Below are 19,150 nucleotides of genomic sequence, written 5' to 3'. Positions count from 1 at the left end.
CAATTTTGAAAGTGTTGGGGCTATCTTTGTAGTTGCTCTCTGGATTCTTTCAATTTTCTTTATATTCTTTTTGGTACTGGTGACCATAGTGTTGCAGCATACTCCAGTCTAGGCCTTATTAGTGTGACTAGTATTTTCTTCACCATTTATTTGTCCAAGTAGGTGAAAGGTACCTTTATTGATTTTAGCAAGTTGTAGAGTTCTCTGACAGTTTTGTTTCTCTGTTTATCAGGAGACATGTCATTTATGATGATTACTCCCAGGTCTTTTTCAGATCCCACTTTCTTTACTTCCTTTGTACTGATTTTATATTGTCATATATATATATCTAAGTCTAAATAAAAATATTCTTCTAAAAAACGCTGTGGAAGTCGGGGACAGGTGGTATTACGGTGACACTTTGTCCTAAAAATATTCTTGAAAAACGCTTGGGTAAGTCGGGGTCAGGTGGTATTCTTCTTCGCGTTCCTCTTCTTCTTCGCGTTCTTCGTGCTGGGGATCCCGTGTTGGGGTTCCACCCCGAGGCTGAGGCCGAAGGGGAAAACGAGGGATTAGAGCGCGGAAAGCTGCGGCCATAGGCCGCTGTTTGTGCAGCCAAGCCCCCGGCGAAGCCGAGGAAGGCGAAGCCCGCGGCTTGTATATATATATATATATATATATATATATTTCCAAATTCCATTATGCTACATTTCTTGATGTTGAAGTCCACATCCCACTTCTGATTCCATTTCCAAAATTTATTCAGATCTCTCTGCAGCGATTCACAATCCTTTTCAGTATTCACTTTCCTCAGCAATTTTGTGTCATCTGCAAAGAAGCTCACATAACATTCCATATCTTAATCCATGTCATTCACATAAATAGCAAACATTATTGGAGCCAATACTAATCCCTGTGGAACTCCATTAATCACCTCTTCCCAAGTTGAAATCTTTTCTCTGAGCACTACCCTTATTTCCCTTCCATGCAAGAAATCCTCCATCCAGTTCAGTAGTTTACCTTGTATCCCTCCAATGGTTTCCAGTTTTATTGATAATTTTTTGTGGTACTTTGTTGAAGGCTTTTTGTACATACATACATACATATACCAAGGCTTTTTCCCCCTTCCAAGGGAGGTAGCCACAAAAGGAAAGGCATAAAAACACTCCCACCCATTTCATCCCTAAATACACTCCACACCCCTCCCACCCTTCCTCTCATCTGAGCACCTCCTGGATGACGGGTCATCCCTGAACCCTGCCCACCGCCCTGGGTCAGAAGCAGTGTCACAAGACACAGTACATCCACAGCAAGGCCGCTTCATTTAATCGGCGACCCCCCCTCTCCGTCCCCCTTTGCATATAAGGAGAGGACGGGGAGAAATCCCTTCGGGCTGCGTCAAAATTTACTCACACATACTACCCCACCCCCCCCACCCCCCCGCCTATTCCTCCTCATGCAGTCACAACATCATCCATATACAACCATTCTCCACTCACCTCTGTCTTCCGTCCTCTCCCTTCCTTCCTCAACAGACATTCCCCTCTTCCCCAAAGCCCCCTTCACCCCATCCATCCACCTCATCCTAGGACGTCCCCTCATGTTCACTCCCTCCACATCTGCCTTCCATACCTCTTTTACTAGTCTTTCTTCACTCATTCTTTCCATGTGTCCAAACCATCCTAATATTCTTTCATCAACCCTCTCTCCCAAATCCTTTTTCACCCCTGTTCTCCTCCTCACCTCCTCATTTCTCACTCTATCTAGCCTAGTAACCCCCACCATACTTCTCAGACACCTCATCTCAAACACATTCAAACTCCTTCTCTCTTCTTCTCTTATGTTCCACGTTTCTGCCCCATACAGTGCTGTTGGCACAATCACTCCTTCATACAGTCTCCTCTTCGCATCCATTCCCAAATGTCTATTTCACTGTCTGGGGTATTGGCTGCTTGTTATTGTGGCAAAGTAGCATGCAGTCGATACTTTAGGGTCTATATGGGGCGCCCCTACGGACCAGAGCCACACATCATTTTGTCTATGATAGAAGAAATTCTGTTCATAGAGAAATGATGACACTTTTATACTACGACTGTCCCTCCGTTATGCTGTCCCCCAACCCCTTGTTGCTGTCCTGTACCATTTCTCTGAGTATTCTCTTTCTGATTGGGGGAATTCCCTGTGGTGGGGGAAAAGAATACTGCCACCAAGTTTTCCCACTTGGATCGTAAGAGGCGAGAAGAAAGGGACGGGGAGAGGGACTAGGCATCCTTCTCCCTGTAGCCCCACGGGGCACACATCCTAAAGACAAAAGGCTTTTTGTAAGTCTAGGAAAGCACAATCAGCCCATCTGTTCTTATCTTGTATTATATCTATTAGTCTTGAGTAGAAACAAATCAAATTTGTGGCACATAATCTTCCCCGTCTAAATCCAAGTTATCTCAGGTTTAGTATATTGTTTTCTTCCAGATGTTTTATCCATCTGTTCTTAATAAATTTTTCACAAATTTTGGCTACAGTGCTAGTAAGGGAAAACAGTCTAAAATTTGTTGGGCCTTCCTTGTTTCCTCCTTTATATATTGGTACAATATTGGCATTTTTCCTTCTTTGAGTGAGCAACTTATATATTTTGTTCATTAGTTCTTCTTTACATTCTTTTAGTATCCAATTTGTAATTCTGTCTGGGCCGTGTGATTTCCTGATGTCAAGGTTCGTTAAATGATCCATTATTTCTTTTTGTGTTACTATTTCCCTCATAGGTGGGATCCCACTTCATGCCCTTCATCCCAATGCTGTACATTTTCTCTAGTGAAAACAGACTTGAAGAGATTGTTCATAACTTCAGTCATTTCTAAATCTTCTGTGTATTCAATATTTCCATAATGTTTCACCATTTCCGGTTTGTTTTTGAGGTTACCATTCAGGTATTTATAGAATAGCTTAGGTTGGTCTTTACATTTTTCTATTATGTCTTTTTCATACTTTATTCCTCTCTGTGTACTTTTACATATTCATTCCTTTGATATATATTTGCCACTTTCCATTTTTTTTTTTTTTTTTTTTTTTTTTTTCATCTTTTCCAAGATTTATCTCTTTTATCTTTTGCCTCACTGCACCTTCTGTGAAACCAACACTTGATATACACCTTTTCCTGTTTCTGTCTTGGTTTATATTTATCCACTCCATTATAAATTTCCATCAAAATCATCCATTTTTCTTCCACTTGTGTCTTCCACTTGTGTCAATCCCTTCTCGGAGGAGGAGGGATTGAGGAAGTTGGTGACAGAGTTTGGGAGAGTGTGTGAAAGAAGAAAGTTAAAGATAAATGTGGGTAAAAGTAAGGTGATGAGATGTACAAGGGGTGAAAATGGCAGCAGACTGGAAGTGAGCATTAAGGGAGAGCGACTGGAGGAAATGGATAGTTTTAGATACTTGGGTGCAAATGTGGCAGGAAAAGGTGGAGTGGAGATGGAGGTAGAATGTAGATTGAGAGAAGCGAGTAAATGCCTTGGTGGATTAAAAAGTGTAATGAGGAATAGACATTTGGGAATGGATGCTAAGAGGAGACTATGAAGGGGTGATTGTGCCAACAACACTGTATGGGGCAGAAACATGGAACATAAGAGAGGAAGAGAGAAGGAGTTTGAATGTGTTTGAGATGAGATGTCTGAGAAGTATGATGGGGGTTACTAGGCTGGATAGAGTGAGAAATGAGGAGGTGAGGAGGAGAACAGGGGTGGAAAGGGAGTTGGGAGATAAGGTTGATGAAAGAGTATTAGGATGGTTTGGACACATGGAAAGAATGAGTGAAGAAAGACTAGTAAAAGATGTATGGAAGGCAGATGTGGACATGAGGGGATGTCCTAGGATGAGGTGGATGGATGGGGTGAAGGGGGCTTTGGGGAAGAGGGGAATGTCTGTTGAGTAAGGATGGGAGAGGACAGAAGACAGGGGTGAATGGAGAATGATTGTATATGGATGATGTAATGCATGAGGTGGAATGGATGGGGGGATGGGGTGGTGAGGTAGTATGTGTGAGCAAAATTTGACGCAGCCCAAAGGGATTTCTCCCCGTCTTCTCCTTTTATGCATGGGGGACGGGGAGGGAGGGTCGCCGATTTAACGAAGCGGCCTTGCTGTGGATGTGCTGTGTCTTGCGACACTGCTTCTGACCCAGGGCAGTGGACAAGGTGCAGGGATGACCCGTCATCCAGGAGGTGCTAAGATAAGAGGGAGGGTGGAGGGGAGTGGAGTGTATTCAGGGATGGAATGGGTGGGAATGATTTTATGCCTTTTCCTTTTTGGCTACCTCCCTTGTAAGGGGGAAAAAGCCTTGGTATATATATATGTATGTATGTGTTTCTTCATTGTAGAATTTTTCCCAACTCGCATTTTGAGAAAATTTCTTAAGTTTCCCAAAGTATGTTTTATTATACATCAGTCTTCCATTTCTGTATTTCTCATTTCTCTCTTTATATTTCCTTCTTTAGTTCAAACTCTATTAATATGTGATCATTATTCCCAAGTGGTGTCTTGTATTCAATTTTATCCACAATTTCAGGTTCTGATGTAAATATTAAATTTAGTCATGACAGTTCATTATTTCTATATCTGGTATTTTCTTTTACCCATTGTGTCATTGTATGTTCTATAGTCATGTCAAGTAATACATTTCCACATAGATCCTCTCCACCTTTCACTGTCATCTCTTCCCCATAGATTTCTTTGTAGTTAAAATCTCCCATAAGTACCAGGTTTCCTCCGTCCATCAGCATCTCATTTAATGAATGCCTTGTATCTTCTAACATTTTAGAATGTTAGAAGACACAAGGCATTGACATTGTTCTGCTACCAGAGACCAAAAAGGACTAGATAGAATTTTATGAGGTTTGGTGAAAAATATATGTGTAATAAATACTTGTTTGAATTTTTGTTTTGTTTTGAATGAGATGAGTTGAAAATGCTAAGATGTAAACATTAACATCATCAATACCAGTCAAATTCTCGTGCAGCATCAGATGACTAATGTTTGATACATCACACTACTCGTGTTATGAAATATAAAGTCTCTGCTAAATTACTCATTCTCTTTTACTCTCAGTAATAATAAACACAGAAAATATGATAAAATCAGTTCACAGAATTTGGGGATAACTCAGCTACAGCTACAAAAAATATATAATCAAGACGCCAATGCCAGCATCCTCATATATCCACTTGTGCCTCACAATGCCTATGTAGGCATCATTGTATCAAAGAGGTTAATGGGAAATATTTTAATTTCCATATACTTGCAGATGACATTCTTCTCATAGCAGGAGACAATATATATTGAATGATCAGAAAAAAGAAAATTTCTTCTAAGTAGGTTTAAAGGTGAATGAAAATAAAACTGATATTGAGCTTGAAAGCTCAAATTAAAGTGGTTATAATTGATGAAAAATATATGTAGGTCATATGACAAAACAATAAACATATCAGGCTAGGCTTGGGGTGAATATCCAGTGTGCTTTCCATATGAGCACCTGGAACATTCTTTTTCCTAGGACAATCAACAACACTTTTTATTGCTGGAGCTCAAGAAGCTTAGATTAGGTATAGTGGCCTAGAAGTGAGAAGACCAGGCAATGGCAAGATCAGAAGTAAGGATTAAACCTACATCTAATGGGGCCCATCTTGTGGAAATAGCTGTAGGTATATCTAGCTGACTACAGCATGCAGTTATAAAGGTTACTTTGGTTGATGAACATAATATTGGTAAATCTGAAGCACACTTTGGGCTTCCTCTCTTATTGCAGTATATGCTCCTATTGAGGTGCATGAACTTATAGAGATGTTTTATGCCAAGCTTGAATATATAATTGATGAGTGCCCACCACATGACACACTTATTGTTTTGGGCATTTTCAATACGGTTACCAGCACTGACAGGGCTGGGTATGAAATATGTATTGGCCTCAATGATTCCGGAACCAGGAACATTAATAGTTCTCTCCTTCAGAACTTTGTAAAGTCCAAAAGGGTGAGGATTCCTGGTTCCAGAGACAAAAGTCACACCAGTAAACTTGGTATAATGCTGAAAAAGTGGCTAAGGAGGTTGATCACATTAATTGTTTGTACACATTGGAAGATCCTACAGAACTGCAGGGTTTATCAGTGCTGAATTCTTTAGGACTCTTCATAGCCTCATGATTGCAATACTGACTGCATATCAAACCCAGGAGAATCCTCAGATGTAACCCATCTGGGTTTCATCTGGAGAAGCTCAGGAATGATTATGCCCAGGAGTATATCTCTAATCAGTTTGAAGTACTTGGCACTCTTGAGTACCTTGAACTGTGGGACCTCTTAAAATGTGAAACTAAAAACTGCCAGGAGTGCATTGGAAAGCATTTAAGGTCAAGGAGAGTTGTAGTGTCATGGGAGACACTGGAGAGTATAGAATTGGGCCATACTGCTAGAATGGGTAGGAACCTGGACCAATATAGGACTCAGAAATGGGGGTCTGATGCTTTTATGATTATGGATAAAGAGAGGTACATCAGGCTGAAGATGTTGAGGGCCACTTTAATGCAAATGACCTCAGGCCTGCTTACCGAGCCCTAAAGAAATTCACTCCAAATCTGTGACCTAGAGGAGCATAGTTCAAACAGCTGATGGGCAGCTAGTGTCAGGCAGAGAGTGTTTTAGCCCTTTTGATGAATATTTTAAACAGTGGCTCATGGGTGACCCTTCAAGCAGATCCCCTCAATGATTGGGTGGTGGTTCCCAATCCATCAACAGATGAATCTCCACCCTTTATGTCAAAGAGGATTTGAGCAAGTTAAAAGCCAGAAAGGCAACTGGCATCTGCAATATAAGTATAGAGTTGCTGAAATCTGGAGGTGAGGTCATGATTCATGGGTTGCATGCAGTACTGTCAGCTGTCTAGCAGTCTGGTACTATTCCTTCTGACTGGAAAAAAGTTCTGGTTGCTCCTATCGAGAAGGGGAAAGGAGACCAGCAGGACTACAACAACAACTGTGGTATTACACTGGATATTGTGCCAGGTAAGATGCTTGCCCATCTGTTGCCGATGTGGATTTGTTCACATTTCCCAAAGTTTCAGAGGCCTTAGCATCCGAGTTCACACCAGTTAAGTCAATAACTGATCAGATCCTAGCATTTCGTTTTCTTGTGGAGTACTATTTCAATATCTTTAGTACAGAATGCCCTCAGAGAATCATGGGGTATTGCTGGAGTAACTTTGTATGAAACCAGAGACTATTCCAAGATTCAGTCTAGTCTTGTTACAACCAATATTTGTGAATGTCAGCTTTAGGTGTGGGCATATGGCACATTGCACACAGGGTTGTCTACACAAGAGACAACCCTCAACAGAGGAGATGAAGGGGATACTGCCATAACTCATGACTGGGGCAAGTTGATCGAACCTGCCGAGAGCTGTTAGGAGTGGGAACCGTAGCTGCATAGGAGCTTGCTTGGAGAGACATGCAAGTAAAGTGATGCACCCCCTGGCTTATGTTCCCACATCTCTGTGTAGAAACTGTGTTGTATCCGTGTGGGAGAGGGGAGCAGCTGTCAGTTGTCAGCTTTCCTTGTGTGAAAAGGTGTAAGAAATACAGTTGAAGCTGATAAAGAGAGATCTTGGGCTCAGTGCAGAGACCACATGCCAACCTCTCAGTGCTGCACCTCCTACTGGAGGTGAGGGAGATGGCAGGTTTTGAAAATGGGCAGCATCATTGTCCATCTTGCAGGACCACCACATGCAAGTACCCATCATTGGTCTCTGGTGTATGGTATTAGATGAGAGAAAACTAATCTGGATAGTTATGTGTAATTGCAGGGCCAATGACAGGTACCTACTTTTGGTGGTCCTGCAAGATGGACAGCAGAGATGTCCTCTTTCAAAGCCTGTCAACCCCCCCACTTCCAAAAAGAGGTGCAGCCTCTGAGTAGTTACACTTGGTCTCTGAACTGGGACCAAAATCCCTCTCACCAATGTCAATTTTATTTCTTGCACCTTTTCACATATGGAGAGGTGACAACCAGCAACTCCTCCCCTCTTTCTATTACTTTCAGATGGTAACATGGAAATGATACAACACCAATACATCACAGACAACAGTGTAATATTTTTTCCTGGAGAAACCTGTGGGAAGGTTCAAGGACCTTTGCCAGCTGTTGTGGGGCTATAAGTTTTCCACTTAGTACTGAACTTGAATACTTGAGACTGAATTTGTTATTATTTTTGTTATTATGACTATAATTATTATTATTATAATTATTATTGTTATCATTACTATTATTATTTCTATTAGAATATTGTCATGATGAATTGTTTTCGTTCTGCTAGATGGATTTCATAATGAAACAAATTCTGTATGTGGTATGGAAATTTAAAAGGTTTGGACACAATGTCACAACCCATCACATGATACTAATTTGGTACTTCTTTTGCAGGGACCCTGATGGCCTACGTTGTTTTTATTATTTGGTACAGGATTTGAAATGCTTGGTCTTCTCCTTGATTGCACTGCATTTCAAGATTAAACCCATTTAGTGATGTAGTGGTGATTTTTTGTAAACTATCAAGATGAGCTATTTTGTAATTTATCACCATGTAAATTGTATGATTGTTTTATTGCATATTAGTTTATCACATTTTATTTTTGGCATGGGTCTAACCATACAATAATTTTTCTCAAAATTGGAAACTGTAACATTAAATGTAAGTTGTGTACTTCAGTTAATAACAGGTTAACTGTAATTGTTTTCAAGAGGTGAATGACAAAATTACTTGCAGAATTAGTTGTAAAACAATATGACAGGGACACATATTCTGTAAGTTTATGCTTATGGAGGAGATAAACATTTTGTATCTATACATCTTTTTTCTCAATACCCTTTCATGTGATTGTTTCTGCCATCACCCAAAAGACACAGAGCACCTCATACTAGCAATCCCGGGACAACAACACAATTTATCTTCATTGAGTGAATTGTGGTCACACCTGGAGGCTATTGCCAGTTACTTAGAGACCACTAGTCTTCTGTAAAAGAGATCAGAGGCAATGGAGTGACTGACTGATTGGATAAATGTATCTCTTATATGAAAAAAAGCTGTACTTTTATATGTATTAATGCATCTCAACCAATCAGTCCATTATCCCTGGTGTTTCATGCAAAAGACCTGCAGCCCTCGAGTAACTGACAACAGCCTCTGGGTGGGACCATAAGTCACTAAGGTTAGATATTGTGTTCTAGGGACTGACAGTGTGTGGCACTGCAGTATGAGATGTTCTGTGTCCTCTGAGTGGTGGTTGCACCTGGGGCAGCTTGAATGCATGGTCAGGCCCAAACTGTGTTGGTACATTTCTAAGGTTGAATGGTGTCCAGAGCACAGGGGTACCAGTGTGCATCATTCTAATAGGTGCATGGTATTGGGTCTTGCAAGGTGAATGTCGGAGAGAATTATCTCCCTGTCACTACATACCAGTCAACAACCTTGTCCCTACCTAGAGGTGGGACCGGCACTTTGTCTTAGACTGGGTACAAGATCTCTTTCTCTCAGCTTCAACTGTATTTCCTCCTTTTCACTTGGAGCCAACGATGGGTGACCATTTCCCTCATACTACAATAAGCCAGTGATGTAGAAACAGTCCCACAACACAAACAATAGTCCAAAGTTTTCTCACAGACAGAACTATGGGAGGGCTTAAGGGCCCTTACCAGCCACTGTATGACTGTGGGTTAGCAGTCAGTGAAACTTAAGGCAGTAGTACATACATATACCAAAGGCTTTTCCCCCTTACAAGGGAGGTAGCCAAAAAGAAAAGGCATAACAACCATTCCCACCCATTCCATCCCTAATACACTCCACTCCCCTCCACCCTCTACCCTCACTCTTATTTTGGCACCTCCTGGATGACAGGTCATCCCTGCATCTTGTCCACTGCCCTGGGTCAGAGGCAGTGTCACAAGACAGCACATCCACAGCAAGGCCGCTTCATTAAATCGGCGACCTCCCTCTCTGTCCCCTCATGCAGAAAAGGAGAAGGAGAGATGATAATGGAAGAGAAGGCAGTAAGGGGAAGATGGGCAGATTATTTTAGGGAGTTGCTAAATGTGAAGGAGGATAGGGAGGGAAAGTGTTGCAGTGGGAAGTGCTAAGAAAATGACCGCGATGAGTGAGGAAATTGGAGGAGAAATAAGGAAGGATGAAGTGAAGGCAGTTGTTAAGATGATGAGAGCAGGTAAGGCACCAGGTCTGGAGGGATGCCATGCAGAATGTCTAAAAAAAGGAGGTACAGTGATGGTGGACTGGCTGGTGAGGTTATTTAATGTTTGCTGGAGGAGTGCCTGTATAGTTCCACTTTACAAGGGAAAAGGGGACAAGTGTGAGTGTAGTAGTTTCAGAGGGATTAGCTTGTTAAGTGTAGATGGGAAGGCTTATGGGAGGATCTTGATTGAGAGGATTAGGAGAGGAACAAAGGAAGTAATTGGCGAGGAACAGTGTGGATTTAGGACAGGTAGAGGTTGCGTAGATCTGATTTTTGTGGCAAGACAGATGTGAGAAAACTATAGGAAAAGGTAAGGATTTTTTTTTTATGGATCTGGAAAAGGCTTATGACAGGGTAGACAGGAAGGCACTGTGGGAGGTTTTGCAGATATACGGGATAGGAGAAAAGCTTCTTGGAGCTGTCAAGAGTTTTTATGAGAGTAGTAGAGCATGTGTCAGGATTAGAAATGGAGAGAGTGAACGGTTTGAGGTAAAGGTGGGACTTCGTCAGGGATGTGTTATGTCGCCCTGACTGTTCAATTTATACATGGATGGGGTGGTGCGAGAGGTAAATGCAAGGGTGGTGGGTCAGGGATTGGAGATGGTTAAAGAAAAGTGGGATGTGAGCCTGCTGTTGTTTGTGGACAACACTGTGCTTGTAGCAGGATCAGAGGAGGGATTGAGGAAGTTGGTGACAGAGTTTGGGAGAGTGTGAAAGAAGAAAGTTGAAGATAAATGTGGGTAAAAGTAAGGTGATGAGATGTACAAGGGGTGAAAGTGGCAGCAGACTGGAAGTGAGCATTAAGGGAGAGCGACTGGAGGAAGTGGATAATTTTAGATACATGAGTGCGAATGTGGCAGGAAAGGGAGGTGGAGGTAGAATGTAGATTGAGAGAAGCGAGTAAATGCCTTGGTGGATTAAAAAGTGTAATGAGGAATAGACATTTGGGAATGGAGGCTAAGAGGAGATTGTATGAAGGAGTGATTGTGCCAACAGCACTGTATGGGGCAGAAACATGGAATATAAGAGAGAATGTGTTTGAGATGAGGTGTCTGAGAAGTATGATGGGGGTTACTAGGCTGGATAGAGTGAGAAATGAGGTGAGGAGGAGAACAGGGGTGGTAAGGGAGTTGTTGTTGTTGTCGTTCCCTAGACTGTCTGTCCGAGCAGTCCCGTCTCCCCAAGGAATGCCATAGCCGAAACTGGGTTTTCCCACAAATCCTTTATAGAGCGTATGTTGTGTTGTTTGCGTGCATGATTGTGTATAATGCAGTCTTCCATTATGTGTTGTATGGTATGGGGTGAAGTGTTACATCCTGGGCAGCTGTTCACAACGCGGTCATCCAGCCTCTTCTGGTAGCTTAGAAGTGCTGGGTGGTGACCGCACCGCAGTCTGGCCAAGTGGACTCTGTCCTTTCGTGGGAGAGAGGATTCAGAAGGGTGGATATCAGGGGGTCTGGCATGCAGCAGTGTGTTGTCTTTCAGTGTGTTAATGGAGCGGTGAGTGATATGATTATGAATATGTTTCTGGAGGCTGGTATTTGGTGGTTGTGGAGGAAGAGAAGAGAGTATCTGTGCGTGATAAAGGTCTTTGGGTGTAGTTTTAATGTTTGTTGGTGTGTGTGGGTGTTCTGCTATGTAGTGTAGCGGGTGTAATGTGTTTGTGGTGGCTGCGGCAAGTGTTTGTGTGCCTCTCATGTCGAGGTGGTCCTTGACTTTGAGGACTTTTGTTTCATGGTGTAAATGGTCTGTAGGTGTTGTATTTGTGCAGCCTGTAATTGTTTTTAGGGCTTTGTTTTGTATGATTTGAAGGGTGTTGTGGTGTGTCTCACTGAGGAGCCCATGCAGGACTCGCATAATTCAACACTGAGCGTATGCATTGTTTGTATATTGTTATATTAGTTTCTTTGTTTTGTCCAAATGTAAGGGAGTTGGGAGATAGGGTTGATGAAAGAGTATTGGGATGGTTCGGACACATGGAAAGAATGAGTGAAGACTAGTAAAAGAGGTTTGGAAGGCAGATGTGGAGGGAGTGAACATGAGGGGGCGTCCTAGGATGAGATGGATGGATGTGGTGAAAGGGGCTTTGGGGAAGAGGGGAATGTCTGTTGAGGAAGTACGGGAGAGGACAGAAGACGGGTGAATGGAGAATGGTTGTATATGGATTATGATGTGATGCATGAGGTGGAATGTGGGGGGAGGGGTAGTATGTGTGAGAAAAATTTGATGCAGCCCAAAGGGAAAGCAGTAGTAAATATATGAATTACCAAAAGGCCCTTTCTCCCATACCCATTCAGAGAACTCTTTCAATGTCCCACCAATCTTAGCTTCTTGTGGATGAAGGGTCATCCCTGTTCCACTCCAGGCAATGCAGAGAAATGGATCACCATGATAGTGCCAAGTAGCTGAAACTGGTTTACTTCTATCAATATATTACATGCTACCCCAATCTCCTTCTCTCCTCATCCACTTGAGAAATATACAGGGCAGAAGAGAAGAAATGCCTCTTAAGATATATCATTTCCTCATCCATTTACAGACACTTCATTCACACTTATCTGTTGCCCTTTCTCTTCCTCAGCAGACATGCCTCTTACATCCACTGCCTTCCTTCACCTGTCCATGTACCTTATTCTGTCTTACCCTCAAGTTCCTCTCCTCCACTTCTGTATTACAAACTCATTTCTATTCTTCTCATATTCTTTTCATACATCAAAATCATCCCAACAATTCTTTGATCAACCCCATCTGCCAGGTCCCTTTCCACTCCTGCTCTATCTTGCCTCTGTATTTATCACACTATCCATCCTTGCAACCCCACCATACTAAAACATTTCATCTCAAACACAATTAAGCTTTTACTTTCTGTTCTTTTGAATTCCAAGTCTCATACGGTACTATGGGCACAGTCACTCCTTGTTACAGTCTTTTCTATATCTTCATCCCCAGAAACCTATTTCTCAATAAGCCAAGGTTTTCCATGCCCGCTATGAATCCTGTATTGAAGCCTTGTACCCCTCACTGTCTTGTCTCCTACATAAGAAGGAGACAAGATCTTGAAGTGAGATTTGAAAGCAAGCTGAAGGGAAAACAACTGTTCCTTTTTACCTGCAGGTGGTACTGGTTAGCTTCTCATCACTGTTAGTCTTCTCTCTTACTAACTAATAATAATTTCATGCTTCCCATAGACAACCATAAGTCTTTCAGTGATAGTGGGATTGGTAGACGGTGATCATTGGAATTCCTTAGGTACAGGCCATATGGTAGGCAGTGTAGGCCTCCCACCCCAGGCTGTCATGTCTCAAGTTCAGAGCTTCTGAGCTTGAAAGTTCTAATATAAATCATACTCATGCTCTCCGATCATCAGTCCTCACTCCACATCATATGAGACACCAAAGTCCTCTGGTAGGCTTCTGCACTGTGTGCCCATACCACGAGCCAGATTGACAGGAAGGCCTAAGCTGAACCTGACCACTCTTACCAAGGAAACATTGCATGATGTGATCCCAATCACCAGTACTTCTGATGGCATTGCCCAGTCCAACAGAAGTGCAACTATCCCAGACTGTGAAGTGCGTACCCTACACACCCTGAAGACCAACTTTAAACTAAAATCTCTCCAACACCAGTAAGACACTGAAGCCACCTATCTTCATGTTTGAATTGGATTTATGCGTGTTTTTTCCAGAAAGTCCAAAGTTAGACCCAACCTTGTGAGAAATTGCTAAACATTGTCCTGATGTCATTTGTTTGACTACAATGGGTAATCCAGCCTCTTCCTCCAAAATCCAAGGGGTCTTGCTCCACTCTCAGGTGTCTTTTTTTAGCAAAGAAGTCCCCTCAGGCAACTGTACTTGATCACTTTCATTATGAGCAGGCTCACAGTCAAGTTAAGCACCAGTTATAGTTCCATCTTCCTATGTACCCTCTAACACCTTCCTAGGTCCCTTTCCCTCCTTTTGTTGACATTGCCAACATGATTTCATACATCCCAACCTTTTCCATTGACAACTTTGATTACAACCACATCTTAACAACATGCACAGCAGTGAAGTAAGCTGGCAACTGCACTCTCTTACCATATTTTACAGGCTCAAGTTCCTAGCTCCAAACTTTCCTATATTACTAGCATGTGGAATGCAGGTAAAACCTGACTTGGTGTTCTCCAACAGTTGTGCCTTCCTCAACTCTATTTCACCCAGAGCTCCTATACTCTCTGACCACCTGCCTCTGGTCTTTGCATCTCCACCTTACGTATCCTTTTTTCTATTGAGCTCCATTTATGATACAGTCAGGCCGATTGGGAAGGCTTTAAAAGAATTCACGGCAGCAGTATGTACAGTACACACACACACAGCAATAGAGCAGGAATGGCATTTACTTACAAGGTTTGTCAAAAACATGGTGAAAAAGCACATTCCTAGAACAAGGTACTAGAAGGTTGCTATGTTCACAATTTCTATGTGCACAGACAGACTTTGTGACAGACAAACTTGCTCCAGTCATTACTTCCTTTATGCTGGGGACTCAGCACTTCACATAGTGTATTGGGTGGCTAATGAAACAAAAATTGAAATGAATGTATAAATTATTTAGCATAGAAAAAAAATGTGCATACACTCTTAAGGTGTATTCGAAACTGTCCACTTGGGGGACGCCAAGATAGGCGAGAACTCTTGAATGAGTGAGCATAATATATGGTTCACATTTACATGCATATTTATAAAGTACAAGTAATATATACATACATATCCCAAAGGCTTTTTTCCCCTTATAAGGGAGGTAGCCAAAAACAAAGACCTAAAAACCACTCCCACCCAATCCATATACAATAATAAATATACAGTGTTTCAAGTACTCGTACACCATGACATTGCTTGGCCACCACCACTTGGTGACTGCACCGAGCAAACAAGAAGAAAAAACTGATCAAGCAAGACAAAATGGACAATGCACATACCCTGTTCCACACACACAACAGTGTAATGACAAAAGTGTGGAAAAGAAGTTTGTATATCAGCATACCCTATACATAAAAATAACATAACATACAAGATAAGATACTCTACACACACCACATTATATAGTAGACATACAAAAGTGTGGAGAATTTTTTTTACATGAACATACATAATTACTTGACACAAGGAATGTATATACATACACAAAACAATACAACATATAAAGATACATATGAACTGCATACAAACATATAAAGAAACATAAGAACTAGTTAAACAAGAGAACAAGACAGCAATTGCCAGACATCTGGGACATGACAATAGCTAACCCAAAGTTACACATTATACAAACCAATACACATAATAGAAAAATAAGATACAAAGTACAGATCAAGACAAGCATTAATAGCAACATAAACAATGCACATATACACTTAGGAAGACAAAGGACCCCTTGAATGGAGATTATAATTGTGAAGGGTAGATTCAGAAGGCATAATTTGTACAGTGAGCCTTGGGGGAGGCCAGGTAAATACAGGGATAGGCACTCTTGTTACCTTAACCCTATCAACGGGTAAGACTTTTCTCAAACCCTGGGAAGGATCAGAGATCCTGAACTTATTGGGATGCAACTTTTCAGTCACCAAAAAGGGACCTGCAAATCTACAATTTAGATTGGTGATCACCAATAATGATGTTAACAGGCTTAGCCTGTAGATGCTGGTGTTTCAATATCTTGGCTTTGGAGACATTAAGTTGATCTCTTACAAAACTATAAATATTATACAATGTGTGATATTGGAGTAGACTATAGTCCTCAATATTGTAGAGGGGATGAGCAGGACTATCAAACATATCATAAGGGAGTTGTTTTTCCACTCCATAGGTAACATAATGAGGTGTCTTGCCCGTAGAGACATTAATGGTGCTGTTAATACAAGCACTGACATGTGGAAGCCAATCCTCCCAAGATTCATGAATGCTACTAGCAACATGCGTGAGTATATCCAAAATCTTCTATTTGTTCTCTCCACAAGACCATTGGATGCAGGGTGGTAAGCAGTCACAAATGTGTGATGCTGTAATGCTCACAAATGCTTGCTAAAACCTCATTCCTAAATTCCAACCCATTGTCACTAAGGAGCACTGAAGGAGTAGTGTATGGGTAAAAAACATGAGAAACTAAAGCATGGGCTACTACTGGAGCAGACTTGCTACTTAAGAGAGCCAATATTACAAAACAACTGAAGTGTTCACACAAGGACATACACAGAACTTTGAGTATTACAAGGCAGTTGTAAAAGGCCTATAGCCATAGTCTGAAAAGGGTGAGGAGGAGTAGAGTACTCTAAGATGGGAACAGTATGCATATAACCTTTGTTCTGGGCACAAGACCTACACTGGGCTACATGAGAGATATTGTCTAGTCATATTTTTAGCCAATAATACTTCTTACATGCCATAGCCAGAGTTTTGTCACACCTGGGTGACCAGCCTGAAGGGCATCATGAGCAAGGGACAGAACAACAGGAACTAGGGAGTCAGGGATCACTAGTTGTGCCACATCCTACTCAAATACTTCCACATTATGAATAAGAACCTTGTCCTGCAAAGAAAACTGGGACGGGAACAGGTAAATCTGGTAAAGTGGTATCATCACCAGACTCCAAAGCATAAATAACAGCAGACCAAACAGGATCCTCATGCTGAGCTTTGGCTAGATCCTTCAGAGAAAACTTGTCAATTACTTTAACAGCAGCAACAGGGATATTACATGAAAGTGCATCAGCAACATTGTTTGCACACCCTGGAATATGCTTAAGGGTTGGGTTAAATTCCTCAATCATGAGAAACCATCTGGCTAGGTGGCCCAAAAGGTTTTTTCCCTGGAAAAGCTGAGTGACAGCAGTGTGGTCCATGTAGACTGTAACAGGATACAGTAAGTCCTCATTATACGGTACATGTGTTCCTGAAAACCTTACAGCAAATTGAAATTACCGTATACCAAACCCATTATAACATGTAAAAATAGGATATAGCACACATACAGGATGGAAAGATCCATCCTTCTTAGGCACCAGGAGCAGCGATGAGCTCCACTCCGAGTGAGATTCTTGTACAATGCCTTCACGTAACTCGTCGCCAACCAAGGACTGTGCTATAAGCCAACGAGAGTGAGGCAACCTGTAAGAGGGAATGTTAACAGGATGAGCACCTGGCTGAAGACCAATTCTATGAACCACATGATCTGTAAGTCCTAATGGATCACTAGGCAAAGCCAAAGCCTGATGGATCATTAACAGTTCAGTGAGACAAGGTGTCTCATCAGGAAAATCAATCAAACCTACAAACTTTGCAAATTTAGAGGCCAAGTGAGCTGTGTCACTTGCTTGTGGAGACTGTAGCACAGAAGCTGCAATGATTGGAAGTGAATCCTGGAAAGGATCAACGTTAACTATTTAAAAGGAGCCTAAGTGACTGCCAGGAGAGAGAGTGATAGGAACACCCGTGATGTTGGTTACCATATCTGTGGTAACATGATTCTCGTGAATAGTGGAGAGAGTCCCTTCCAAAGCAAGGCGACAAACACGAACAGAGTCAGGCTGAGATAAAACGTCAGATCCAATTGGAGCACCTGAAATGCGCACCGGAACTCAAACTGTACTTGAAGGTCCAATACAATGCTCTCCTATAACAGCAGCAGCACAAGAAAGGAGAGTTAAAGCGAGGAGGTCCCTCCGAAGGTAACTGAATGACCTGATCATGCATAGGAGGGAAGTCACAAATGGAAACTGGCCTATCTGTTGCAGGAATAACGAAATTACAGAAAGTCACTACATGGTGACTAGGAGATATATCAATGTCATGTGCTGTAAGAGCATCACTGCCCAAGAGGCAATCATACATAAGTGCAAGGCCAGATACAACAACAAAAGTGACATGGAAAACTGTAGCATGTTAAGAAAACCTTAAGGTGCAAACATACCCAAGAATAGGCAAGGGGGCACCTTGTACAGAATGCAAACTATTACAAAAAGGAGATAAAGGGAGATTGTACCAATCCCAGGGAGCATAAGCTTTTCTACTTATGAGGCTACATTCTGCATCAGCATTTACAGTGATTGAAGTAGGTGTATTCTCTGTAAGATATTGGAAGGTAACTGAGAAGAATCAGCAGCCACCAAAGGGATGATGTGTGACCTAACACTACTGGTCAAACCTTTGAATTGTGAAACAAGTGCTTATGAAAATGGGACGGAGATTGTCTAGGCTGATAAGAAGTCTCAAAACCTTGAAAACACTGATCAGTTGAGTGTTTACAATGACCATGAATATGACAGTAGCTAAGCTTATCCACCAGCTCTACTCTAGAGAGGTCATGCATCACATTAGAAGAAACATCCAATACTTCCTAAGGACAGGGGACTGCCTTGACTTATGTACATGATGCTTATGACAAAAGCAAAAATCATTCGAATGACCTGACTTGTTACAATAGGTACATGTGAATACAGGAGGGGTGAATGTAGAGGAAGGGGAGATGTGAGTAGGAATTGAAGACTGTAGGGGTGGAAGAGGAGAACTAGGAACATGGGCATGTTGCTGAGCATTGCTAATACACAAGGAACCAGAAGGCACTTCCCTAAGTTTACACAAAAGCCTTGTTTCGAAAGACAGTAGGGTCTCATCTGTCTTATAGCTGAGAGAAGACAGTTCTCCTCTCAAAAAGTGTCAAAGAAACTCCAAAATAAGGCAGAACTTATTTAAAGAGGTAGTGCCATGATTAACCCACTCTGAATAGGAGAATCTAAGGCTTCAACTACAATTTTGCTGGCCTGGGCCTGAGAATGCCTATAGTCAAGAGTGCCCAATTTGGATGTAAGAACATCAGCCAGATTGAAACACTATTGAAATAAATTGCCTATA

At 41.8% G+C, this 19,150-nt stretch overlaps 1 protein-coding gene across 1 annotated transcript in view; it reads left to right on the top strand.

Moving 5' to 3' along the window:
- Positions 1-8,866, top strand: part of mago (mago, exon junction complex subunit) — a 41,417-nt gene extending 32,551 nt beyond the window's left edge. The window contains exon 4 of the mRNA XM_076198945.1: positions 8,443-8,866. Coding sequence (XP_076055060.1) covers positions 8,443-8,542 — 100 coding nt within the window. The 3' untranslated portion in view covers positions 8,543-8,866. The remainder of the gene's footprint in view (positions 1-8,442) is intronic.
- Positions 8,867-19,150: the final 10,284 nt, after the last annotated feature.

This window comes from Oratosquilla oratoria, chromosome 15 (genome assembly GCF_046742065.1).
Source record: "Oratosquilla oratoria isolate Oo_2021 chromosome 15, ASM4674206v1, whole genome shotgun sequence".
Classification (NCBI taxonomy): Eukaryota; Metazoa; Arthropoda; class Malacostraca; order Stomatopoda; family Squillidae; genus Oratosquilla; species Oratosquilla oratoria.
This window is presented reverse-complemented; position numbering and strand designations above follow the sequence as displayed.